The sequence below is a fragment of the Hirundo rustica genome, chromosome 3, assembly GCF_015227805.2.
Source record: "Hirundo rustica isolate bHirRus1 chromosome 3, bHirRus1.pri.v3, whole genome shotgun sequence".
In the NCBI taxonomy this organism is placed as follows: domain Eukaryota; kingdom Metazoa; phylum Chordata; class Aves; order Passeriformes; family Hirundinidae; genus Hirundo; species Hirundo rustica.
Window position 1 is genome coordinate 23629278 of NC_053452.1, and position 26896 is coordinate 23656173.

The 26896-nt window shown below is 54.2% G+C and overlaps 1 protein-coding gene across 1 annotated transcript; it reads left to right on the top strand.

Moving 5' to 3' along the window:
* Nucleotides 1–1089: 1089 nt before the first annotated feature.
* On the top strand, nucleotides 1090–26272 carry LOC120750259 (inactive tyrosine-protein kinase 7-like). Its single transcript, XM_058419732.1, is given in 16 exon segments — nucleotides 1090–1127; nucleotides 16133–16426; nucleotides 16967–17069; nucleotides 17571–17761; nucleotides 18376–18523; nucleotides 19425–19555; nucleotides 19810–20076; nucleotides 20300–20433; nucleotides 20796–20931; nucleotides 21019–21138; nucleotides 21296–21445; nucleotides 21685–21764; nucleotides 21766–21836; nucleotides 22166–22293; nucleotides 22557–22760; nucleotides 26084–26272. Coding segments are annotated over 16 exon segments (2196 nt in total). The 5' UTR covers nucleotides 1090–1096; the 3' UTR covers nucleotides 26092–26272.
* The last annotated feature ends 624 nt before the right edge of the window (nucleotides 26273–26896 follow it).

The following is a 26896-nucleotide window of genomic DNA, read 5'->3' on the forward strand; positions in this document are numbered from 1 at the left end:
TTAATTGTTGCTCCTAATTAGCCTTCTGATAATTATCATGGCTCTGTTCTTGGTGACATCCATTGTTTTGTTTGAGCTTTTTCAGTTTCCCCAGTGTCTATGAAAAGAGACACTGCAAAGAAGATAAAAACAAATGTTTTTATTTCACCAGGAGCAAGATGTGTGGGAATTGAGGACAAGAGTACAATTGTTACTTAACCGCTGTAGGTTTTGACTATGGAAAACCCAAGATCTCTTCTAAATTTCTTCTCTTTGTGCAAAATAGGAGATATTATAGTTAAAGGTTTGCTTTTTTTAACTTGCCAGCATACCAAAAGTGGCCAAATTAACAATCCTTCAGAACATATAGGAGGTCAACAAGAAGTGAAAAACGAGCAGCTCTGTTAGCTGTGGATACCAGAGTACCAAACCCAGTACTTTGGAAGCTCAACAAACCGGCTGGAAAGCTGGTGTTCAGAGCGACGACTGCCAGAGCCGGTGGTGCAGGGCTGCAGCAGGTTCCACCCGAGGCACTGGGTCGGGCAGAGAGGTTCCAGTCTGGGCCGTGCAGATGGCCAGACCGGCTCTCGCTGCTGCGCCTCAGCTGGGGTCCCGCAGAGGAGCAGCGAGGAGAGGCAGCGTGCTGTGCCTTGGGACGGCGTGTCCGGCCCGTAGTGGGCTGCGAAGCTCCTGGCTGCTCGCTGCATCCACAGGGTGTCTCAGAGCGGTTCAGGTCGGGAGCTCCTGCCATCAGTTTAACAAACAGCCCGGGGCGGGGCGGGGGGCTCCACCGCCTCCTCGCCGCTCGGGGCACCGGGAGGCGCTGCCAGGAGCAGGGGGGATCCCGCAGGAGCCCGGCCGGACCCCGCCCGCCCCCCGTGCCGGCGGGGCTCTGCGGGGGACGGCGCCAGCGAGCCCCGAGCCCGCGGCACCGCGGCGGAAGCACGGGGGGCCGAGGCGTGCGCTGCCCGGGGGACCCCGCTCCTCCCGACCCCGCTCCTCCCGACCCCGCCCGGTTTCCGGTGGCCGCCCCTCCTCCGGAACCCCTCCCGGCGGCGGCGGCGGGCGGGGCGGCGGCATGGCTGGGGTCCGGCGGGCGCGCTGACCGGCGCGGGGGATGGCGGCGGCGCGGGCACTGCTGGTGCTGGGTGAGTGCGGGCCGGGACAGCCTCCCCCGCCCGGGGAGTGCGGGTCCCGGCGGGGCGGGGGCGGCGGAGCTTCGCGCCTCCCCTCGAGTCCGCGGCGGGGCCGCGCTGGGGCCGGCGGGCGGGGGTCCGGGGCCGGCCCCGGGGAAGAAGGCGCTGCGGCCGTGTCCGGGGCCGAGCCCCGGCGGTCCGCGCTCCCCGTGAGGCCGGGGGCGATGGGGCTCGCCGGTCCCGCCGGGCTCGGAGCGGGGGCTGCGTCAGGCCCCATCTGTTCCCCCCGGCGGCCGCGCCCCCGCCCCGCCGTGCCGAGGGATCCGCCTCGCCCGGCTCTCCTTGCCCGGCGTGCGCCGGCTCGCCCTGCCCGCCCGCCCGCTCCGAGCGGGGAGCGTCGCGCTGAAATCCGCAGGGATGCAAATGCGCCAGACATTGGGTGTCTGGAGGCGGCGAGCAGCTCCCCGGAGCAGCGCTCTGAGGAGAGGGATCCTTGAGCGGGGCTCGGCTCCGACCCGCGCCCCTCCGGCCCCGTGGGCAGGGTTGACTTCCCTTAGGGAAGGATGCGCGGAGCAGCGGGCGGCTTTTCCTATGAATTCTGGTCGGGGTTTTTGTCCCTTGCTGAGCGCATCTGGATGAGCCCTCTGCCCCGCCCCCCGTGCCACCCTCCCTGCCTGTCCCGAGCTCTGCGGCCCCTTGATTTTCCTGGCTGCTGCTTTTCACGGTGTCCAACTGCGAGGGCTAAACTCTCCTAGTCTCACCGTGCTCTGTGGTGTTCCTCCCCACTCACCTCCGAGCCCCATTTTCCTTACCTCAGGAGTCCAAGGTGTTGGCTGTGCGTGAGAGCCACAGGGTCTGTGAGCCGTCTTCCAGCCTGGCTTCGAAGGGTCCCACGGCTGCCCCACGTCGCATCACCTTGTTTCTTCACTTAGGAATCCTGCCAGTAGCTGTTTGCAGTCCCTTCTGTCTCACCGTGCACAGTTGCAGAGCTCGCTTTGCAGTTTCTGCTGTAAAACCCAGAGCAATCTTAGCTTAGCACCTGGGTGGAATAGTGCCTTTGAGGGGGAGATATCTACAGCGCTGCTGCCCGTCCATATCTGGAGCCGTGGCTGAGCCCTGCTGCCAGGCGGCAAGTATTGTCCAATTTACAGCTGATAAGCACAAAAGGCAGCACTTACTTGGCCGATTAGCACCGTGATTGCCGGCCGCCTTGGCAGCCTTTTGGGAAGGCTGTTTATGGCTGCTTAGCTTGGGCTCTGGTTTGAAGTTACAGGGCCCTTTGGACCTGGCACAGCATTCACCTGGGTGCCAGCAGGCCACCACTGGCAGCTGGGATGTGCAAATCTGCCCGTGGGGGCTGTGTGCTGCTTTTCCTGCCACTCTGCAGTTGCTGGAGTTTCTGTGCTGCTCCAGTCATGTACACTCCCCCGGTTTCTCTTGCTGAGCAGGACCACATCCTACAGCACTGGGGGTAGCACGCAGCTGTCGGGCTCGCAGACGCTGTAAAAAGTCTTAGGCGCCATCAGTGTAGCCAGAACATGCAGTTTGATGTCTAGGTTTTACGAGCTGGTGGTAAGTTTTGTGGGCTGCAGGGCATTGTCTCTCTTTGCCAGTGGATGCTGTTTGGAAAGAGCACTGGAGAAAGACCTGGGAGGTGTGGAGTATCTGTGGCTCACGCAGGTCCTTTGCCATGTATGTGTTCCAGAAGTGCTCGGTGCCTGGACTGCTGGTCCCTCTTCCTCTGCTTCCATTGTTCAGCAAAGCTGTGATCTTTCTGGCAGTGGCACTGCAGCATGCCAGATGTGTGCTGACTTCTGCTGGAACATGTGGTTGAAATGCTAGCAGAGGAAATATTTGCTGAGTCAACTTTCCTTTAAAGCCAAAAAAACCCAAACCCCAAAAGGTCTATTTTGTTCTGGAAATGCCTCCGTGTCCTCTGTTGAGCTGTGTGTTCCTGTACGGCAGTGCTTTTCTCGTGCTTCCTAGCAAGCCTGGTCTTAAAGAAGAAAATTTCTGAAAACAGGAATGATCTGATCCCCCTTGGGACTTGGCTGTGTTCAGACAGTGCTCTGGGCAGGCTGGAACCTCGGAGTGGCAGGAGCTTCAAAGGCATGGCAGCTCCATAGGCACTTCTTTGTCTGCACAGTGGTTCCAGAACCACTGGGAACTGGCACTTGTCAGGGGGCTGTCGTGTTTAAAGATCCATTAAAGATGTGTTCTGAGCTCTTAACTGACCTGGAATGAGCCCATCTTCTAAAGGCAGATGGGCAGATGTTAAAACTGCAGCAAGCACCTATGTTTAGTTTTGTACTGGGTGATGAATGTTCCTGCTGATGGGAACAGGCTGCTGAATCCCTCTTGTTCAAGGGAGGTGAAGGGATGGCAGCTCACAACTGCTAATTGCTCAGATGGTAGGTCTCACCTTGTATGGCCAAAGGCTGGTTCACACTGCATCCGAGCAGATCGGCACGTGGGCCCTGGGAAGGCAGGCTGCACTTCCCCTAGAGGCCGTGGAGCCCAAAGGGAATGGAGGGAAGAAGGTGGGAAAGGGGTAGGAAGAGATGAGCCTTGCCTTGAGGCAATGGACAAGAACAGAAGGGCCAGTTTGGCTGTAAGTGATAAGGCACTTCAAAAAGATCTGGAGGCTGTGAAGCCTGGTTACAGGTATTTACTAGAGGATCTTTACACTAATATTTTTCTTGCCTTCATTTCAACTCATCTGCTATTTAAGCTGCAGAGATCAAAGCTGTATTCCAGCAAGCACACGTGGACTAAAGTAAATAGCAGGACCTAGTACACCTCTTCCCAGTGAATAAACACTCTTTCCTCTCTGAACATTTTCAAGCATACCTCTCAGGCCTGGAATGCAAAATATTTCACATTAGCAGTGGGTGTTTCCACTGCTTTCGATATTTGGGAGCTTGGAACAAATGCTCATTTAGGAGTGGACAGACCTGGGTATGGACGTGCTCTTTGTGAAGGCAGTTGCCGCTGTGGTGTTTGCAGGGAAATTCCCCTGAGATTGGAGGACATGCAATTGTTTGTCCAGACCCTAAGGAACAGTTCTGGTTCTCCTAACGTGAAGTGTCAGTCTCATGGGCTGGGACAGGCAGCTCTTTGGAGGCCTGGAGGGCAGCGAGACCAGCGGGGTGTTTGGCAGATGCTCAGGAGCGTTCTTCTTGAGGAGGTTTAAGTTGCACAGGGTGTTAGCTTTGGGTTTGGTGGGGTTTACAAAGGCTGTGAACCAGCACAGTGGATTTTGCTGTGTAAGGGAAAGGGGCAGCCCCACCTTTGCCATGGCAGTACCTGCTGGAGAAGGCTGATAATGTCTGAGGTGGGAGAAGGGCAACGGCAGCATCTTCTGCCCTTATAAGAAATCGACTGTGTCTGTGAGAAGAGGCGGAAGAGAGATGGAGAAATGATAATTTGACAGTTGGTAACATGTTGTTTCCTGGGCTTGGTGTGTTTCAGCATGGCAGAGGTGCCAAGGTGGGTGGCCTGATTCCCTCTCTTGCTCCTTGCCTGGAAGATACTGGGAGGTGGCATCCCGGAGCTACTTATAAATGCTTTTAGTCTGTTGGAAGAGCAGATGTTGTATTGTACAGAGGGGTTAACGAGCTGTGCTGTGCCTGTAGCATACCTTGTGTGCTGCCTTGCCTGAAAGAAGCAATCACACTGCTGGACACGGCAGGATTTGTTCTCTGGGAGAGATTTGTTCTCTGAGACCTGATGAGGAAGGGGCGGGGATGCTGCAGGCTCTCAGGTTTTCATGTGGCTGCTTACAGAGCAGTGGCCATTCCCTGGGCTTTGTCATGGATTGGAGGCTCTGCACATGGCTTACATCTTGCTCCTGATGTCCGTGTGAGCTTTCAGCAGTCCAGAAACGGGCTCTGGTTTTTAGAGAGGTTGTTCAGAGGGAGTTGCTACTAAGGTGAGGGGCCCTGGGGTCTGCTAGAAACATTTTTGCTTGCTTCCTAATGCCGACACCACTGAACCACAGCACATGGAAGCAAGCACACAGATTTTTGATTCTGGAGGATGTGGCCTGTTCAGAGTCCTGCACTTTCACCCCCTTCATGCTGCCAGACCCTGTCAGGACCTGCTGTGCTGTGTTGGTGAGCTGGCAGCTCTCTCCTTTTCCTTGCTGATCACAGTGGCTGCTTTCCTGCACTCTTGGGTGTTATAGGAAGGAGCAGTGTCAGGTCACCTCTGAAGTCACACAGGACCAGCAAATGCACCTTTGCATTGCAATGGGAACTGTTCATTTTGCTGTTAGGTGTAGAGTGGACAGCTGGTGTGCCTAAAAACGGACCAGACTGAGGGGAGGATCATCTTTGTGGAGAAGACCATCTCCTGTTTCACTTTTCCTGTGCCTTCTGAATATATCACTGTGAAGGCAGTAGGAAGGAAAAGAGGCTTCCAAGGCATTTCTTGATATGGATGTAGGTTGGTTTGGGAACTAGACCAGCATCTTGCTTTGCAGGAGGCACACAGGTGTCTGTAGTCTCAGGGAGTGAAGAACTGGGAGAACAGTTGTTTGGGGTCTCTTCTGGAAATGGGTGAAGGCTGGTTGTAGTGCAGCTCCTGTGGGCTCTTGAAGTTGGAGGCGTATTCAGTGTTTTAAGCAGCTGCAGCTCTACAGGTCCAGGCTCTGGATCCAGATGCTGCTTGAGTAGAGGTTGGATAGGTTTGTCCAGCGTTTCCTGTGCCTTCTTTGGCACGTTGCAGCACAGTGAGGATGAACCCATGCTACCCAGTCAAGGCAAGGACTCCATTTCTGGTCATTCCTTTGTTCCAGGGAAATACTTGGCAGTAAGCACTGTTCTGTGTTTACCTGTGTCTCCTTTTAATCTGTGCAGCTCTTGCTGAGTAGCTGTGAAAGATCTTCAAGCCAAAACACAAGTGGTCTTTGTTTCAAAGCATCAATTTGTGTTGGCAGCCAGGTCTGCAGTGCATGTGCTTTTCATTGACTGCTGCTTCGGCTCAGTTTCTCACTCCTGCCAGCTCTTTTCTAAACTTCATACAGATATGTTTCTCCTGAGCTTAAAAGGCTGACCTGTACAGTACTTCCAGTCTTAACTTAAGCCTTGTCTTTTTCAGGGAAGCAGTCTCTGTCTGGTCACAGAACAGACTGCTTACCTCTGCTTTAAGAGATAACTAATACAGGCTGTGTGACCAGCAAAGGGAGAGGCAAAGGGGGACTTCAGAATGGTTTGTAAGTTTCTGAAAGCCTCGTCTGTGTGCCAGGGATGAGGAGTTTTGGTGTGCCTGCCCAGCTCTGACCTTTCCCAAGCTTGCTTGTCTTAGCAGTTTGGGAGAGTTGATGGGTGGGTGCTATTTTGATACTCTTTCCTTTGCAGACTGTTACTGCCAGGGGCTGCTCATTTTATTTGATCAGCTTTCAAAAATCCATCCTCTATTCTCTGATTTTGACCTTCTGAAATTGTTCTGCAAGGGCCTCTTTTGAAAATGCATTCTAATCCTTAAAAACTGTAAAGTGCCATCCAGGCAAGGCCTATGTTTTAATTAAAACATTTCTGCTGGCAGTGAACAGATGAATGCTGAGGTGTTCAGGTGCCCCTGAGAGCAGAATGAAAAGTGTCTGGGTTCAGCTGCATTCAGGATTCAGGACGGAACAGTGAGCAGCCCTCGTGAGCTCCACTCTCCCTGCACAGGGGGTGTGCACAGGTTGTGTGTCAGGAGAGGAGGCATGGCTGGTTTTAACTGATGACTCCTCCTGTGAGATGGTGCTTGCCAGTGGGATACCAGTGGCCTGTCTTCTCCGGGTCAGATTAGGCTCTGACTTGAATGGAGCAGGCAGGGATTTTGGCATCTGTGAACTGGAGTGTGCACAGGGTCCCTGAGCAGGCACGGGTTGGATCCACCACTGTCAGGTGGTCTGCACCTCGGTGAGGTTTGGCTGGATTGATGGTCGTATTGTGCAGGATGATGAATGAAGAAAGCTGATACGAGCAGATTCCTGTCTGGAAGGTGATGTGACACATTTGATTTCAGGGCATGAACCTTCCCTCTTTGGAAAACAAGATGTTGCATGCTGGGGGAAAGCAGAGACGAAGGGTTGCTGTCTGTGCTGGGACCCGGTGCAGGAAAGGGCGGGGATTTAAGTGGGTGAGGATTACAAGTCTCTCTGTATTTCAGCCCCTGGCTGACCTGTGTTCAGTTCCCGGGTGACTTATGTCCTGTAAGACAGCGGTGTGCTCAGACCTTGGTGCTAATGCCCAAGATACAAGGCTTTGTAACTTTTCGTCTCGTGCTGTGAAATGAGGTTTGTCCCAGCAGTGGGATTTTACACTTTGATGCAGCTCAGGCCACCCTGAAGAGCAGCCAAGACTGCAGCCTAGTGCTGTGGATTTGGGCAGGCCGGCAGGTTGGCTCTGTCCTCCGTCGCTGCAGAAGAAAGCCAGACGTGTCTGTCCCCAGAGCCGTGGCATGTGGAGGCCAAGTCCCATTCTGGCTGCAGAGGCTCGGCTCGAGTGCCCCTGGGCAGCTCAGGGGGGGCTGTCCTTTCTGTGAGCGATGCTGGCACAAGATAGGCGCCGTGTTGCTTAAGACCTGCCTGTAAACGCTCTCCTCCTCACAGTTGCTCGTTGGTTTCTTTGGGAGCACAAAGGAAGCCTTTGATTCAAACCATATAGTGGCTGTCCAAATGGTTAAGGGCAGGACAAGCTGCGGCTTGCAAGTGCCTTTGTTGCTCTCCGCTGCAGCATGCCTCGGTGTGTGTCCTGGCTCTGCTGGGGCAGCCCGTCACCCCTGTGCCACAGAGCTGCTCCCTGCTGCTGGCAGTGCCTGCATCACTGGGGAGCATTCAGGGGAGAAACGACTGGATTTTGTCTTTCCTAGCAAGGACGAGACCAGAGAGAAGAAAGCCAGGCAGTCTTGTAGGGTGCCACAAAGGGCAGTGCACCCAGTTCTCCTTAACCATTCAGGGGAGCATGGGTGGGTTTGTGCTGCTGAGGTCAAGTTATGCAGTTGCCTTTGCAGAGGGGTCGACAGCAAAAGTCTCTTTCAGCAGTTGCAAGAACTGTGCAAATTGTCTTGGACAAGAAACCCCCAGAGCTTCTCATGAGTTACTTGATGTTCTTGGATGGGTACTTGATTTCCCTCTCCATCCATATGGCCTTCTGTGAACACCTGTGAGCCTGGCACACAGCACCTGGCAGGTGCTATGGCAGTGGCCAGTTCCTGGGCAAAAAACTTCTTCTGTAGCAGTGAGATCTTGTTCTGTGGTCATTCTTTCCTCCAACTAGGTTCAATCCATATTCCGAGCAAAAGCGGAGCGACAAAGGCAACACATTTGATTTTTTTTTTCTCCTCTCTTGAGTTAACTCGTGGTGGCTCTCCCTGCATGTTGTGTGTGTGCTTGCAGCCTTCAGATAGAGGAGATACTTGCTGGGCCCTTGCCAGCACTGATGCTCCTTTCCTGTCTCTGTCCTGCTGCCTTTTTCTGCCTCAAGTGCAGCTGTTCTTTTCCAGTTGTGCCTCCTATCTCCACCTCTTCCTGATTCCTCCTCTGTGTGCAGACCTGCCATGGCATGCCACACGCCCCCTTCTCAGGCTTTGCTGTTGCTTGGTTTCTCTCCAGTGCCTGCCTCTGGGCACTGCTGTTTTCACAGGTGTGGCTGCCTTCCTCCTGCCATCTTGGGATTGCCTTTGTCTCCTCCAGGTCACACCAGGTGATGAGAAATCAGAGCAGAGCTGGGGCAGGGCTGCTGAGGTGTTCACGTGGTCCTCGGAAATCATGAGCCTTTTCTGGATAAGGGATTGTCTTTTCAGATGACATAAACACTAGGAACCCCGACTTGGTACCATGTACACCTGTGATGTGGCGAAAACTTGTATGACTTGGGCCACAAGAATACTCCTCTGCTTTAGCAATAATGAAGCGGGATGAGACAGAGGAGACCGTGCTTGATATGGCAAAGAAGCTCCGAACATATGCAGATGCCGTGCATGGTCCAACACATGCAAGAATTGCAGCTCTGGAAACGCGTATGAGGAAATTAGAAGACAAGATAGAGGAGAATCACAAAGAACTCAAGCAGGACATTCTCCAGATCTCTGCAGTACAAGTTAGGGGCTCTGGCACCACACGCAAACGTTCCCTAGATAGAGAGGGAAAAGGCATTCCACGGGCTAAGCTGTGGTCCTTCCTGCGTGATTGTGGAGAAAACATGAAAAGATGGGATGGAGAATCTACTGATGCTATGACGCAACGGCTGCATGAATTGTTGGATGGCAAGACTGTAAGAGGAAATTCTAGCAAGAAGGAAGCAGCTCTGGTTACCCAGGGAAATAAGGATAATCAGGCTTAGAGGGGCCCTGCCTCTAGCCAGGTAGAGGCTAGGGAAAACCGTGTTTTTTGGACTGTGTGGATTCGTTGGCCTGGCACGTCAGAACCACAAAAATATGAGGCCTTAGTTGACACTGGTGCACAGTGCACATTACTCCCATCAAGACATGTGGGGGAAGAATCTGTTTCCATTGCTGGGGTGACAGGGGGTTCACAAGATTTTACTTTGGTGGAAGCTGATGTGAGCCTGACTGGAAATGAGTGGAAGAGACACCCTATTGTGACTGGCCCAGAAGCTCCATGCATTTTGGGCATAGACTTCCTCCGAAATGGGTATTTCAAAGACCCAAAGGGATTTAGGTGGGCATTCGGGATAGCAGCTGTAGAGACAGAGGGTGTTAAGCAGTTGAATACCTTGCCTGGACTATCAGAGAACCCATCTGCTGTAGGTCTTCTGAAGGTGGAAGAGCAACAAGTGCCAATTGCCACTTCAATAGTGCATCGCCGACAGTACAGAACAACTCGAGATGCTGTGATTCCCATCCATAAGACGATCCGTGAGCTGGAGACTCAAGGTGTGGTCAGCAAAACCTACTCACCCTTCAACAGCCCCATCTGGCCTGTGCGTAAATCTGACGGAGGATGGAGATTGACTGTGGACTATCGTGCCTTGAACGAAGTGACTCCACCATTGAGCGCTACTGTGCCGGACATGCTGGAACTCCAGTACGAGCTGGAGTCCAAGGCAGCAAAATGGTACACCACTATGGACATTGCTAATGCCTTTTTCTCCATTCCTCTGGCTGCAGAATGCAGGCCTCAGTTTGCTTTCACCTGGAGGGGCGTGCAGTACACGTGGAACCGACTGCCCCAGGGGTGGAAACACAGCCCCACCATCTGCCATGGACTGATCCAGGCTGCACTGGAAAAGGGTGAGGCTCTGGAACATCTACTGTACATCGATGACATCATTGTGTGGGGAAACACAGCAATGGAAGTGTTTGAGAAAGGAGAGAAGATCATCCACATTCTCCTGAAGGCTGGCTTCGCTATCAAGAAGAGCAAAGTTAAGGGACCTGCTCGAGAGATCCAGTTTCTGGGAGTAAAGTGGCACGATGGAAGGCGTCAGATTCCCACTGAAGTCATCAACAAGATCACAGCAATGTGTCCACCAACTAACAAAAAGGAAACACAAGCTTTCCTAGGCGCCATAGGTTTCTGGAGGATGCACATTCCTGAGTACAGCCAGATTGTGAGCCCTCTCTACCTGGTCACCCGCAAGAAGAATGATTTCTACTGGGGCCCTGAACAGCAACAAGCCTTTGCCCAGATCAAGCAGGAGATCGCTCATGCAGTGGCCCTTGGCCCAGTCAGGACGGGACCAGAGGTGAAGAACATGCTCTACTCAGCAGCCGGGAACAATGGCCTGTCCTGGAGCCTTTGGCAAAAGGGGCCTGGGGAGACTCGGGGCCGACCACTGGGATTCTGGAGTCGAAGCTACCGAGGGTCTGAAACCAACTACACTCCAACAGAGAAGGAAATCTTGGCTGCCTATGAAGGAGTTCAAGCCGCCTCAGAAGTAGTAGGGACGGAAACACAACTCCTGCTAGCACCTCGACTACCAGTGCTGGGATGGATGTTCAAAGCAGAAGTTCCCTCTACCCACCATGCCACCAATGCCACATGGAGCAAATGGATTGCCCTCATCACTCAGCGCGCCCGCATTGGAAACCCAAATCGCCCCGGGATTTTGGAAATAATTACAAACTGGCCGGAAGGTGAAAACTTTGTTCTCATGGGTGAAGAGGAGCAGGAACAAATGACACGTGCTGAAGAAGCTCCACCATACAACCAACTGCCAGCAGAAGAAACACGCTATACTCTTTTCACTGACGGTTCCTGCCGTGTCGTAGGGATGAACCGGAAGTGGAAAGCAGCTGTATGGAGTCCCACAAGACAGGTTGCACAAGCCACTGAAGGAGAAGGTGGGTCAAGCCAACTCGCTGAGCTCAAAGCCGTTCAACTGGCCCTGGACATTGCTGAAAGAGAGAAGTGGCCAAAGCTCTACCTCTACACTGATTCGTGGATGGTAGCCAATGCTCTGTGGGGATGGCTGGAGAAGTGGAAAAAGGGCAACTGGCAGCATAGGGGAAAACCAATCTGGGCTGCAGATGAGTGGAAGGACATTGCCACTCGGGTAGAGAAGCTACCTGTCAAAGTCCGTCATGTAGATGCCCATGTCCCCAAGAGTCGGGCTAATGAGGAGCACCGAAACAACGAGCAGGTAGAGCAAGCTGCAAAGATAGAGGTGTCAAAGATAGACTTAGATTGGCAACACAAAGGAGAGTTGTTTCTAGCTCGATGGGCCCATGATGCCTCAGGCCATCAGGGCAGAGATGCCACCTATAAGTGGGCCCGAGACCAAGGGGTGGATCTAACCATGGACAGTATTTCTCAGGTTATCCATGACTGTGAGACGTGTGCTGCCATCAAGCAGGCCAAGCGGGTGAAGCCGCTATGGTATGGCGGGCGATGGTCCAAGTATAAGTATGGGGAAGCCTGGCAGATTGACTACATCACCCTTCCCCAAACCCGCCAAGGCAAGCACTACGTGCTCACAATGGTAGAGGCCACCACAGGATGGCTGGAGACCTACCCTGTGCCTCACGCTACGGCCCGTAACACCATTCTAGGCCTTGAAAAACAAGTTCTTTGGAGGCATGGTACCCCTGAGAGGATTGAGTCAGACAATGGAACTCGTTTCAAGAACAGCCTCATCAACAACTGGGCTAGGGAACATGGCATTGAGTGGGTGTACCATATCCCCTATCATGCACCAGCTTCAGGGAAAGTAGAAAGATACAATGGACTGCTAAAAACCACCCTGAAAGCACTGGGTGGGGGATCATTCAAAAACTGGGAGCAGCATCTAGCAAAGGCCACCTGGTTAGTTAACACCCGAGGTTCCACCAACAGAGCAGGCCCTGCCCAATCTGAGCCCCTACATACAGTAGATGGAGAGAAAGTCCCAGTAGTACATGTAAGAGGTTTGTTAGGGAAGACAGTTTGGATCAATTCTGCTTCAAGTACAGAGGATCCCATCCGTGGGATTGTCTTTGCTCAGGGGCCAGGCTGCACATGGTGGGTAATGCAGAAAAATGGAACCACACGATGTGTACCCCAGGGAGATTTGATTGTTGGGTGAGAACCGTGTGTAATTATCGCTGTGTGCTGAATGGTACTGCCACCGTATGTAGCTGTATATTGCATATTGTTTTTTATATAGATGTATGTGTATGTAAAGCTGGAGTATATATTAGTTTTAGTAAATTGACGATATGGGGATAAGGGGTGGAATGTCCTAGGGTAACTTTACAATGCTTGTATCCCCAATCATCTGCTCTGTTTGTGCTGTATATTGAGTCCTGTGCCTTTAAGACTGGTTCTAAGAGCAAGGAGAAGCGCAGAGTTTGTTTTGAGAAAACTGCCTGACTCCTCCACATTCTGCTGCGGACGGGGTGTTCGGCGGAGGCTTGGAGAGACTGCAGGACAGAGATCTTGTTTGGCTTTTAGTTAGTTTCAGCTAGCTAGGGCAGAGAAGTTCCCTGGACTGTTTTTTTTTCCTTTTTCTTGGGACTGTTTAAACCTGCTCTGGACTGAAAACCCAGGGGAGCACTGGGGGCTGCACCTGCGGCCCACCGGGGCCTGGAGCTCGGCATTTTCCAGCAGCGCCGGAGGGACTGGGACTGAGGAGAGGCACTGAGAGAGAGAGCCAAGCTACACCCACGGCAAGGACTTTCTCAATTTGCCATCTCACTTCAGAAGGAGAGGTTTTATTGTTTCATATTATTCATTCTTTATACTTGTATGCACTTCATTTGTTTAGTAAAATAGTTTTTTCCACTTTTCTCCAAAGGGTTTTTTTTTTTTTACCGGACCGGTTGGAGGGAGGGGCCACTTGGGTTTGCTTCCTTAGAGGGATCCTATACAGGGGTTTTCTCCCAAATTTGTCCCAAACCAGGACAACAGGGATCTTGCTTGAGCTGAAATGCTTGTGTCCATTTCCCCAGCATGGAAAACAACAACATAAATAGTTCCTCGAGTTTTAGCAGGAAGCTGGATCCCAGTGTTTCCTGACACCTGGTAAAATCCCTGCTTCCCATGTGGGGCTTGTGCCAAGCCACAATCATATCCTCTGTCCACAGAGCCAAGTCCTCTCCCCTGGACATGGGGCATGCTGAAGCAAGCAGGACGCATGTGATGAGGCAGCTAAAGCTCCCAGATGATCAGTGAAGTGCAGTTGTGCTGTCAGTGATGGGGTAAAAGCAGCTCTGCTGCTCTTTGGTGTTACACTGGTGATGGTGATGATTTAAAGCTAGAAGTACATGTAATTTAAAACATATTATCCTGATTCCCTAATGGTCTGCAACTTCAGAGAGTGGTGTCTCGTCACAAACTCCGGCACTAGCATGGCCAGTAAGCTGACACTCCAGAGCAGAACAAATCCATCTCCTGCACGAGCTTTGTACCATACAGGGGGGTTTGAGGGACAGATGCCTGTTGTGCTGGGGCACATCTGGGGACAGTAACAGACCTGGCTCCTGTAGGTTCAAACCTGAGTGGATTTGACTGCTCAGTTCCCCTTTCCTCCTGCCTGTCTGACCCACCAGCCTCTTCTGGCGTGAGCTCAGCTCCTGATGCTCTGGAGTTTTTAGGCTGTTGAGCACACGGCTCTGTTTGAGTGAGGTTGGGTGGTTGCTGCCTTGCTGAGTGCTCTGGATGACACAGACCTGCTGTGACACATGTTCCTGCACGTTGTATCACCTTGAGGCATGTGTTCATGAGCCAGCTGTCACAGACTGATGCATGGCTCCTACCTTTAGGGGAGGTGTGTGGCAGCAGGCTGTGGAAACTTCACTGGACATGCTGACCCTTAGAGCACAGTATTGATGGGACTTGGCTCAGAATGAGACCCAGGAAAACGGGACCATCAACAGGTTCCAGAGAAGTGCATAGAGATGGCTGTTCTGCTGCAGAAGTCAGGACAGCCAAATTCAGAGTGCACAGCTCTTGGATCAGAGGAAATTCAGTTGGGAATTCAGTGACAGAATGGTCACTGCAAAATCCAGCCCCTGCTCCTGGCTGATGAGTTTGGGACAGGTTTGAAGCCCCGTGTGAGTGCCTGTGCCTTGCTGCTGTGAGTGGGGAGCTCAGAGCAGCCTTGCAGAAATGTAAGCTGACACCAGTGTCCCCATGAGCAGCATTGCCTTGGGCCCTGCGCTGTGCAGCAGGCTCCAAAGGCTTTCCAGCATGAGAAGGGCTCTTGTGACTTTCTGAAATTTGGTGCTCTTCAAAACATCTCTTTTGGAAAAGGATTCCTTATCCCTAGCTCTGACTGACTGAGATCTGTTGGCAAATTGTATCCTTTCACCAGGCTTTTATACAAAGGCCGGGTAGGAACATGTGGCTGAGTGTCCGAAGAAGAGCTGCCTTTCAGCTGGACTTGGATACTGCTCGTGTAACTTGTCCAATCACTTTCTGAGGCTGTTTCTCCTGCAGTGCTGGGAGCACACTGTTTTGACCACTTTCTTGTTCATCTTCGTTCTGAGATAATAGAAATGTGCCTGGCTTGGCCCCCTTCCTGCAGAGCATGGTGCTGGTGACGGAGTCCAAGAGCCACCGTCATGTGCTGAATTGCCTTTTGTTTGCTCCCCTTGCTTTTCCAGCTGGTAACCAGAGCAGGGTGCCTGCACAGCTGGCTGTGGGCAGGCAGCAGCCAGATTTGGGAATGCGGTGACTCGAGTGTGCTCCCTCAGCAGCCGTGCCAGGCACTGCCCAGGGAAGCACTGGCTGCTCCGTGCCCAGCACCCCGAGCTCTTGGGTGGGCCTCAGTGTGTCAGGGCGGGCTCTGTGGGGTTTCCATCTCTCTAGAGAGGTGCCTCCAGCCTCTCAGGCCATTACCAGACCCCAAGGACAGCTATTGCAATTTGCTGTTTCTGCTTCTGCTTGCGAGTGGGCTGAGTCACCAGCACAAGTTTGTGGTGTCCCTGTTGCATCCTCCCGTGCTGTGTTCCAGCAGCTGCTGTGTTTATTCACACAGACGATCCTTGTTCCATGCCAGTGTTTCTCTGGGTATTTGCTGGGGGTGTGGAGGTGAATCAGAGACAGTCCTGAGGAGAGGGACTTTGAGGAAAACCTAGAAACAATCTGTGCGTATTTCTGATCAGGGACAGGCTTGATGCAAGGCTGGAACTCAGGAAGCATCCCAAAAAAACAGGACAAGAAGCACTCAAAGAAACATTGGAACTGCCCAGGAAGCTGCTTGCTCTCCAGGGTTTTGGTGACTGCCTTCCTGGCTCGTAAACTGCAAGACACCTCTGTGTTCAGGCTGGAAGTGGGACATTCTTGTCATGACAGCGCCCTCTTAATGCCCCTGTCCCCCAGGGAGCAGAGGGCTCTCCTTGGCTGTGGCAAGCTCAGGCACCCCTGTTCCAGTGGTTGCTGCCGACAGGTTTAAAGCAGCTGTGCTGGCATCCGAGCACAGATCTGTTAAAGCTCTGAATTAGTTTTGACAGATGTGCTTTGAGCTGTGTTTCTCCTAACGTGGCTCTGACTGTCTGGAGACCCTTGAGAATGACACGTGCGTACCTGATCCGCTTTTCTCCTGTCCTTGCTCTAAACGTGCCCTCCCTTTTCTGTCGTGCAGCTGTGGGGACCCAGGCCAGCATCCTTTTCACCAAAGAGCCGTACTCGCAGGATGCCCTGCACGGCCGCGGCGCCATCCTCCACTGCGAGGTGAAGGAGCCCGCCGACGTGGAGTTCCAGTGGCTGCAGAACGGGCTCCCCGTCCAGGACACGGAGCAGCGCTTCAAGGAGGGCAGCAACCTCCAGTTTGCCGCCGTGGATCGGCACCGGGATGCCGGGGTGTTCCAGTGCCTGGCGAGGAACGTGCTCAGCGGGGAGGAGGCGCGCTCGGCCAACGCGTCCTTCAACATCAAGTGTGAGTGTGGGCTGAGGCAGCCGGGCGCATGCCGCAGCCTGGTGCTGCCCGCTGGGCACAGGGGAAAGCGCTCTCTTGGGAGCAGGCTGCAAACAGTTTTTCCAGGCTGGCTGCTAATTCTTGTGTGGTCAGACAGGGATCAGACAGCTTGGGCTGCTCAAGTAGGATTCATGTCCAGCTGCCGTGTCCATCCTGTCCTGTAGGCCTCTTGTGTCTTCTGGTGTCCCTGAGGCTGTCAGAGGTGCTTTCTCCTGCCGCCTTTCCCGTTTGTGCATATGAAACCGGGACATTACTGCAGCGTGTCCTGGGCACTGCAGGTCCCTTCAGAACTCACCTTAGCCCTCAGAGAGCAGCTGCACAGGGCACAGTGGGATCTCTGCAGTGTGGGCGTCCATTTACTCCACACTGGCTCGAGGGCGTATGTGTCTCTAAGCTCGTGCCCTTGCTGCCTCCTCTGGTTATCGGCGAGTCACCAGTAACCACCACCTGTGCTCTGTAGGTTTGAAGAACCAGCTGTGTTGGTATTCTTTGATCCCACAGGGATTGAGACAGGCAGTGTGGTTCTGAAGCAGCCGGCCAGCGTAGCTGAGATCCAGCCCTCCTCCACGGTGGTGCTGCGGTGTCACATCGATGGCCACCCACGGTAAGGCTTGCCTCCCGAGGAGCGGACCCTGCCAGGGGCCCCTGCACCTTGGCTGTGTGCTCTCTCTCTCTCTCTCTCTCTATCCCCCTCCCTCTCCCCCGCCACCTTTTTCTTTCTCCTCCTCCCCCACGTCCCCTCCTCTCTCCCGCAAGAATTCAGTAGAGTCAGGGAAGGCGAAAGGCAGGATTGAGCCTGTGGCTGAACGCCGTGGGAGAAGGCAAAGGGCTTCCCCAGAGCCGCCTAGCGAGGAGCACAGTAAGGATGGGCTGTCACAGTCCGGTTGCTGAGCTTCTTGGTGTGCCGCAGTCACTCTCCGTCGCTTCCCAGTCGCGTCCCGTCCATTGGCTGCACGTCTCATGGCTTCGTGTCTGTGTCGGGGCCGGCAGCGGGCACGGAGAGCCAGGGGAAGGGGCCATCTCTGGGCTGTCTCCTCCGCACACCCGCCCTCAGGCAGCCCGGCGGTGCCGTGCCCCCGCTCACCTGCCGGGCCCTGTGTTGCAGCCCCATGTGGCAGTGGTTTCAGGACGGCAGCCCGCTCCCGGAGGGCCGCGGCACCTACTCTGTCAGCAGCAAGGAGCGCACGCTGACCCTGCAGAGCGCCGGCCCCGACGACAACGGGCTGTACTACTGCTGCGCCCGCAGCGCCGTGGGCTTCGTCTGCAGCCGCAACAACTTCACGCTCAGCGTCGTCGGTGAGTTGCGGACGTGTCCCAGCCGTGCGTGACGCCGGCCTGCTCGCGGCCTCCCCACCGCCGCAGGGCAGCCGGCAGCCTGGTGACACTTCCCTCGCTGCAAAGCCTCTGGGCAGGGACGGACACGACAAATCCCGGCCAGGCTGGAGCCCGGCCCTGTCTGTGGGTGTTCATTTGCCCCAGCGTCTTTCTGGAGGAGGTTTATGTTGTCTCCTCTTGTGATGGAGCACTCTGGAGGCTGTTGGTGCTTCTGGATGTTGGTAGATGCCCTGTTGGCTTTAGGAGGCAAGGCCCAAGGAGGACAGGAATTGTTGACATTAGAGGGGTATTTGGAACTGGACAAGGGAATTTTGCCATCCAGTGCCAGCTTTGAGCTGTTTGCTGGGAACCAGGGTGCTCAGGGCCTTGCTGGAAGCAGAAGGGCTTTTCCCCAGAGCAGCTCCCACGTGCAGTGCTGGGCTCTGAGTCCGTCACTCCAGCTCTGCTGGCTCATTTGCCTCCTTTGGGCTTGCAGGGTGCACCCAGCTCTTCTTTGAGCTTTCCCCAGGGCATGGTGTGGGGACACCACAGGCCCCTCCATCCATCTCACCCTCCTGTGGTCCCTGCTGTTGCAGACGAGAGCTTTCCTCAGGCAGTGATCGTCCCACAGGACCTCATCGTGACCAAGAACGAAGAGGCCGTGTTCGACTGCCAGTTTGCAGCTGTGCCCCCTCCCACGCAGGAGTGGCTCTTTGAAGACAACCCCATCTCCAACAGATCCAAGTAACAGGGACCCCAGGGGTGTGGGCAGGGCTGGGAGGAGAGGGGCACCGTGTGCCAGGAGAGAGAGGTCAAACCCTGTCTGTGCATGAGGGCAGGCATGCAACATCAGAGTGGCCGTGGGGATTGGTTTCTCAGCTCAGCTGGCTTGGGTTTAGCAGGAACTTGGTCCTTGTGCATGGCATTTACCTGAAGAGGGCTCAGGGGGCAGCTTGTCCTCGCACAAGTCTCTGGGGCTGTCAGTGTTGGATGCCCATGTATGATGGCCCCACAGCCAGGGATGTCTCTCAGCCCCAGATGTGGTGATTCTATGGAGCCAGGGAAGCTCAAGCTCCAGACACCCCCTTAGGGCAATTCACAGTCGGGAATGTGTCCCAGTACCAGATGCCAAGACTTGGGAACGCCTCCCAGCCCCCAACATCTGCACAGCCATCCCTGAGCCCATGGCTCTCCTGCACTTCCACATTCCTCCCCAGGGCCAGGAGTGTTTCTGAGACCCAGACAGCCTAAGCATGGGGCAGCCTGCAGGGCAGGGACGGTGATCCCGGAGCTGTGACTGTCCCAGGCTCTGGAAGGCCAGCAGTGCCATCCTGGTGCCCTGGCCTGGCAGCCCCCGGGCGCCACCTTGTGTCCCCTGTCCCTCCTCCTGGCTCTGTGTGCTCTCAGAGCTGGCTCGTGCTTGGTGATGCATTTTCTGGTGGGAGCCAGCTTTTGACCAAGTAAAAGACCTCAGTGAGCTCATTTCCTCCGTGAAGAATGTGTCCCAGCCATCTCCGTGGTTATGCGTGCTGGGAAGCTTTGGCTTGGCAGCCTCTTGGTTTCACGGGCTCGTGCAGGACAGCTCAGTGCTGTGGCTGTGGCCCATGTCCTGCAGAGATGCCCACCGAGCCCTTCCTGTGCCCAGGATCACCGTGTTTGCCAACGGCTCCCTGCTGATCACCCAGGTGAGGGCTCGCAGCACCGGTGTCTATAAGTGCGTCGGCCGTGGGCAGAGGGGGAAGACTCTCGTGCTGAAGGCAACTCTGCGGCTGGCAGGTGAGGTCCTGGGGCTGCTGGCAGGGTGGGCAGTGTGTCCCGGAGTGCCAGTGCCACTCTGGAGCTGTGTGACAATACAGCAGTGTGTCGGTGCATGCAATGGTTCATCCTTGCTGAGGGGATGAGGGGAGCGAACGCAGTTTGTGCGCTCTCTCCTTTAAATGGTGCCTCCCACGTGAATGGTGGTGCTGGTGGGGTGGCTGCGCGTTCTTTTCTTGCCCTCTTTGAGCCCTGCTGTCGCGTGTTCCTCCCAGAGATCGAAGACATGGCACCCTTCTCCCCGAAGGTGTTGACAGCGAACCAGGGGCATCGCGTGTCCTGCCCTGCTCCACAAGGCGTACCCATGCCCCAGGTGTGGTAGGAGAGAAACCAGGAACGAGTTCCCACTGCTGGCAGGGTGTACCAAGAGGCGGAGCAGCTCATTTTCACCAGTATCACCGAGACGGACGCAGGGATCTACACGTGCCATGCTGCCAACAAGGCTGGAGAGAAGAAGCAGGAGCTGAGCGTCACTGTTGCCAGTAGGAAACTTTCTGAGAAGGGTGGGAGCAGAAGAGGGGCTGGGTAGGGGGTGAGGGTGAGCTGGGCAGCATGGCTCGTCACCTCCCTGATAAAGAGGCACCTCTCATGGCTGAGCTGTGAGCTGCCAGCCATGGCTGGTAGCACATTGCCTGTGTGTTGTGCACTGCTGCTGGCCAGAGGGGCAGTGAGCGGCTCTGTGTAACCCCTTGCCTTCGTGCCCAGCCGTCCCCAAATGGGTGGAGATGCCCAAGGACAGCCAGCTGGAGGAGAGCAAGCCAGGATACCTGCACTGCCTCAGTAAAGCCTCCCTGAAACCCACCGTCACCTGGTACCGCAACGGCGTCTCCATTTCTGAGGTGAGGCCACAAGGCAAGGCCCTGCCTCTTGTGGGCCCTTGTGCTGGGCACCTGCTCTGCTGCTGCTGTTCCTTGCCGTGTTCCCAGGCCCAGGTCCCCTGTCCCCCCCACTGTGGCCATGTTCTGGCACTAGCTCCATCCATCCCACTGTTGTGTGGGAGCACAGCTGGCGGTCTCTTGCCGCTTGGCTGGCAGTCAGCCCTGTGCTTTTGGGGCAGGGGCAAGAGACAGGTGCCCGCAGCTTGTCTCAGCTCATCCCTCAGCAGGGATGTGTTTATCTGAGGGTGGCACATGGGGTGATGCAGTGCCACAGGCGAGGGCCAACCCTAGGGCTGCTGACATTTGCGCCCCGCTCTGGGCAGGACTCGCGGTTTGAGATTTCGGAGAACGGCACGCTGCGCATCAACAACGTGGAGGTGTACGATGGCACCATGTACAAGTGTGTGAGCAGCACCCCGGCGGGCAGCATCGAGGGATACGCGCGGGTGCACGTGCTGGGTACGCTGCCAGCCCTGGGGGGACACCTCCAGCTCCGGGCTCTCCCGTGCGGGGAGGGAGCCTAAACATCACCTCTGTCTGTTGCAGAGAAGCTGAAGTTCACCCCGCCACCTCAGCCCCTGCAGTGCATGGAGTTTGACAAGGAGGTGGCAGTGTCCTGCTCAGCCACGGGCCGGGAAAAACCCACCATCCAGTGGACTAAGACAGGTCAGGGGATTTGGTTGGAGTGTGCCTGCTCCTGGCCTGAGGCTGCGGGAACTTGGCTGATGGGGACTGATGCTGTCCCCACTCCGGCACGGGTGAAGCAGCAGTGCGGCCCAGCGCTTCCTGCACGGCTGCTGCACTCTCCTCTCGCATCCTGCAGATGGGAGCAGCCTGCCGTCCCACGTCAGCCACAACGCTGGCATCCTGTCCTTCCACAAGGTGAGCAGGAGCGACTCGGGGAACTACACCTGCATCGCCTCCAACCGGCCGCAGGGCGAGATCCGTGCCACCGTGCAGCTCGTGGTAGCAGGTGAGGGTGCTGGGGCAGGCAGGGGCCTCTCCTGCTCTGCTGGCCTTGCCCAGGTGGTGGAGAAGGCGGTGTCCGGCCTGACCCCGAGCTGTGTGCCGTGGCACTCCGGTGTCTGGTTTATCAGTGCTCTGCGTACAGCCCGAGAGAGCACGTGCCACCGTGCTGGCCGTGCTCCCTTGTGGGAGCTTAGCACCATTCCCAGGAGCTGACGGCTCTCGTGTCGGCCTCTCTGCCTTCAGTTTTCGTCACCTTCAAGCTGGAGCCAGAGCCCACAACGGTGTACCAGGGCCACACAGCCATGTTCCAGTGCCAGGCAGAGGGGGGACCCCGTACCGCACATCCAGTGGAAAGGGAAGGACAAGATTTTGGATCCCGGCAAGCTCCTGCCCAGGTACACAGCCTCCATTCCAAACTGCCTTGTGGTGCAGCAGGGCATTCCCAAGTATCCCTCATCCCTGCCCAGTGTGAGGGTGCCAGTGGTGCAGTCCTGGGCTCCCAGCTTGGTGGGCACGTAACTGACACCACATGCCAGGACTCTCCTGGCCCCAGGGTTTCCCTTTCTGCCACAGCCTGTAAGCTGTGACTGAGCTGCAGTCTGTTCTTAAGTGCTGCACAGCCTGAGATGGAAGCTGGTGGCACTGGGGAGGTGGGACTGCAGGTGCCCCAAGCCTGCCTGTGCCCTCTGGCCTTTGCAAGGAGCTCTATGTGTGTGGTTGGCAGGATTCAGATCATGCTCAACGGCTCCCTGGTGATTTACGATGTCACCACTGAGGACTCTGGAAAATACACCTGCATCGCTGGCAACAGCTGCAACATCAAGCACCGGGAGGCCTTCCTATATGTTATAGGTAAGGAAAGTGACCTCCTGGCATCCCTGGCAGTTCTAGGCCTTGCTTTGGGCTCTGGTGGTGCCTAGAGCCAGGCAGTGCCAGCAGCATTCCCCCTGGAATGCAGCAGAGCGTGCTGTGGACTGTGCCCAGCGTGCTGTGGCTGGGGGAGGAGGCGGCCACGGTAGGGGGCTGGGGGTTTTCACGTCCCTCCAGCACATTCCTGAGCAGGATTTGGGAAATCCCTCCACACCCCCACGTGTTGGATGCTCTGTGCCCCACAGACAAGCCAGCAGCAGAAGAGGATGAGGGGCCTGGCAGCCACACACCCTACAAGATGATCCAGACCATCGGGCTCTCAGTGGGGGCAGCCGTTGCCTACATCATTATTGTGCTGGGGCTGATGTTCTACTGTAAGAAGAGGAGAAAAGCCAAGAGGCTGAAGAAGCACCCAGAGGGCGAGGAGCCTGAAATGGAGTGTCTGAACGGTGAGGCCGGTACGCCTGAGGCTGGGGGCTTCACTGCTGGCCCTGTCCCTGTGCTGCAGGGGCTGAGGGGCAGGGGCCTCCCAGGGAATGGGATGTCTCCTGACCCATGGCCTCTTGCTCTGGTTTTTGACTGGTGGCACACACCTGGTGCCAGGTGAGAAATAGGCAGGTTAGTGTGAAAGCTGAATCCCAGCCTCGCCTTGTGGCCGTGTCTGTCTGCTGAGTTCTGTATCACTCCTGCACCCCAGCCCCTGCACGTGGGATCGCGTGTGCCACGGGAGGGGGGGGATCCCTGTTGGAGTGTAATGAAATAGTAGTACTCTGCTGGCTCTTCAAATCAGAGTTCAGCATCTCCTGGTGCTGAAGGGAAGATGTTTCACCAAATTCCCTCTGTTATCTCCAGTGAGGACTGGTAAATGGTGGGGTGCAGTTGAGTTTGCTGTCCCTAATTCCCTGGACCTCCCCATTCCTGCTCCTCGTAAATGCAGAGGTTCCCTCTCCCAGTTCTCCAGCACACAGACATGCCCTGATCACGTGCAAGTTGCTATGGGGGCCTGGCAAAACACAACTGCTGCATTTGCTTCCTGGTTTTCTCCTTGCATTGGCACTTTGAGCAGAGCCAAACCTCCAGAAGAGAAGTCTGGCTGTGGGGGACCTCCTAAGAGCAGGGATGCAGGAGCATCTCAGCAGCTTTGTGCTCTGCATCTGTCACCACTGTGAGGTCTTTCTGTGCAAAAGTTACAGGCAGTTCACCTATGCCAGCAGGCTCTGGCCAGCATCCCGTTCCTGGGGAAAGAATTTCTTACAGTTGTTTCTGAGGTGGTCTCAGATTTTTATCTTGGCCTATCTTTATTATATTTCTCTTCTGCTAGAGTTTGCCTCTTCTTATTCTCTTCAGTTGGAACTGGTTCAGCTGCCAGGTGTATCCTCATTTTTACAAGCAGACCCAGCTTCCCAGATGTCTACACTCCTTTTTGGTACTTCTGGAGAAGTGGTTTGTGTTTGCTGTCAGCTCTAGTGCAGTCATTCCGTTCACCAGTTTTCAAAGATCTGGCTCTTTGCCTCTTTTTTGATGTGTGGCCCCTTGTTAGCTGGGTGACCCAAAGTATTTCAGCACCTGCCTTGGTACTTACATGTAGTCCCTGGCTGACCACCAGTTGACTTTTCCAGTGCCGTTGGAGTCAGAAAGATTTAACCTCTCCATGGCCTTGCAGAGGGTCTTTGCTATGGATTTCCTGCGGATCAGTGCACTCCTAACTCCTGACCTTTCCAAGGTCACGTCCTTAGTGTGCCACATCCTCTGTAACGAGCGCGTGCTCTCAGGATCCCTGTCCGACCGTGCTGCTTTTGTTGTTGTTGGATACAGACAAAGCATTTGGGGAGGCTCATGGCTGTGGGGCTGGTTTCTGTGCTGGTGTCTCCAGGGCTGTGTGGCTGTGTCTGTTTCTCCAGCACATGCTCAGGTGTTGCAAGCAGCTTCCTTACACTCAGTTGCCCTCTGGGCCGCTGGATACATCAATGAAGTCTCCTCTCCCTTTGTAACCAAGTGTCTTGCCCAGGCTCTCTGAAGCATGGCAATGTCTGTTCTCACAAGTGTCTCTTGTTGCTGCTGCCTGCTGGTGCTGTCCCTTAGTGGCAGCACACACACTCACTCTGCAGCCTACAGCATTTTTTTGGCACAGTTGCAGTGGTTGTCTTGCCTTATCTTGGCTTCAAGCTTATGGTCTTGAGACATGATTAGTCATGAGTGCAGACAGCACAGGGTCAAACAGTCCTGCTGATAATGAGTGTAAAAACAGGGAGAGAGTAGGGAGCATCCCGCTTTGATTTATAGGGTAAGGGGTGGTTTTTTGCTTTTATCTTTGCCAATGCTGCTCCGCCATGTGAGAGCAGACAGCTGTCAGTAACCATGGCTCTAAAATCTCAGTGTTCACAGCTCCAGCCCTGCCTGTGACAAAGCCTTGGTTCCTGTCGTGGTGGCCAGGCCTGCTCAGGATGTGCTGGTGCCTGTCTTGCACACGTGCGTTGTGAGCAGGCATGTACACACGCTGTGATACAACAGCCTGTGATGGAAACTGCAGGCAATGGCACTCCTGTTGGAATTACCTCGTGCTGGGTTGTCTTGATTTTGTAATTTTCTATTGCGTGGCTGTTTGCCTAGTGCTAATTCCAGGAGCAGCTGAAATGGAATAGTACAGAGTGATGCTGCAGGTGTGTGAGGGACCCTAGCTCAGCATTGTTCCCTGCTTTAAGCTCCAACTCCTGCCTTCATCTTGTGGAAGGTACCACTGCCTAGTAACCAGCTCTGATCAAGCAGTAAATACATTCAAAATCAAGGTTTGCCATCTATGCAGTCATTTCCCTCCAAGTTCCTGTAAACCGCAGGCTTTTCTACTTTTCCCAGGGCAATCATGTTTTGTCCTGCTCTCTGGCTTGTGTTTGTGCTAGGGAGAGTTCTAGTGAAGCTCCTGTTGAGAAGGCTTGCTGGGGTTGATCGCGAGGACAGTGCTTCCTAGCACTGCTTCGACCCAGCCAGTTAAAATCCAGGCTGGTCTGGTCTTACAGGTTCAGCGTTCCCAAGGACATTCCCAGGGCTTGCTGCAAAGTGAGTAAGGACTTGAGTACTACAGTTTACTCCCTCCCAGGTGTCCTGTCACAGATGTTTCTACAAGTCAGATAAGCTCTTAGGGAGCAAAGCTTCATAGAAGTGTATTTTCTGAACAATAGCAGCTTGTCTACCCTCCTGGAATTCTGTTATTTACTGTTCTTACCACTGTTAAATTTACCACTAGACCGTGTCTCTTGTCTTCATCAAATGCAAGGTTCAGTGCCTTCATAATGTTCCCATCCATTTCACAGCTCCAAAAAAATCACCCTTTCCCCCTTGCTGTGGGTAACTTCAGCCAATTCTTCCTCTTCTGGCTGATGCAGAGAATCACTTTTTCAGTCCTTGCATTCAAGTCAGTGTACTTTTCCTTATGGTAAAGGCTCTCTGACCTAATGTCATTTGAAGCCTAATGGCTTGACCTTGGAAAAAGAGAAAATAGGTGCCCTAAAAGTATTTTAACAGCTTAAGTCATATTTGTTACAAGGGTGACATGCTTGGAATATGACTTAGTAATTATGTAACTTCTATGTCACATATATATATAGTATGATTGAAATTGGGCAAACCTGTCAAACGTAGCTTTTAAAAAACCCAGCTTTTAGAATTGGACTTAAGGATTCGGTTTTCTGATGAGACTGTTCAGTGGCACTGCGGTGTAATTTTATCAATTTTGCTTTTGACCTAGTTTGCCGACGTTCCTATTTCTGTGTTTCAGGCTGCTAGTACGCCACTTAATCCTCTGAGCTTTCAGTGTGGTTTTGTGAAACTCAGGATTGACCTTCTGCAAGCTTTTTCTCAACTTATTTGTACCTGCAACAGCCTAAAAACAAGTCCACCCCCAGCTATTGCCACAACGATTGCCATGACATCAGGAAACGAGCTCCAGAGGTGTGGACGCATCTCCAACCAGGCATGTGCTCCCGTTCCACTCTTGTGCGGTTATGTTTGTGACTCTGGCAGGAAGGAAGCTTCTCAGCAAGCATATTTGACAAAAGAAATGAGAAGTAGTTGTGAAGTGGGTTTTTTGGACCGTGGACTTCGGTTTTCACCTGTGGCTCTGAGAACACCTGCCTGTAGCAGGCCGTGTTTTGAAGCTGAGTGTGCGCGTGTGTTTTCTCCTCCAGTCGTGCACACAGCTCCCAGGGATATGCACGTAGCAAGTCCCGTGGTACGCTCAAACTTGCAGCTAGGCTTCTCACACCTTGCTTTGAAACACCTCAGACACTCTGAGCACACTAAGGAAGAATATATTCCTGAGGATGATTCTGCAACTCTTTTTGCTGAGAGTTGGCAACTGCCTTGGTACTGTAGGAACACCAAGGAGACTTGCTCCTAAATCCATGCAATCTGCAAGAAGGAACCAGTGGGTGGTCATTGAAAGAGGGAGCACTTTGATTTACCAGTAGGGGATGGAGGAGGTTGTTGATGGATTTTTTTTTCTTTTGCTTTGTTTTTAACTCAAGGAGATTTTGTTGGTGCAGGAAAAATACCTATTTCATGCATGGATAACAGTCTGTCACTTTGATAA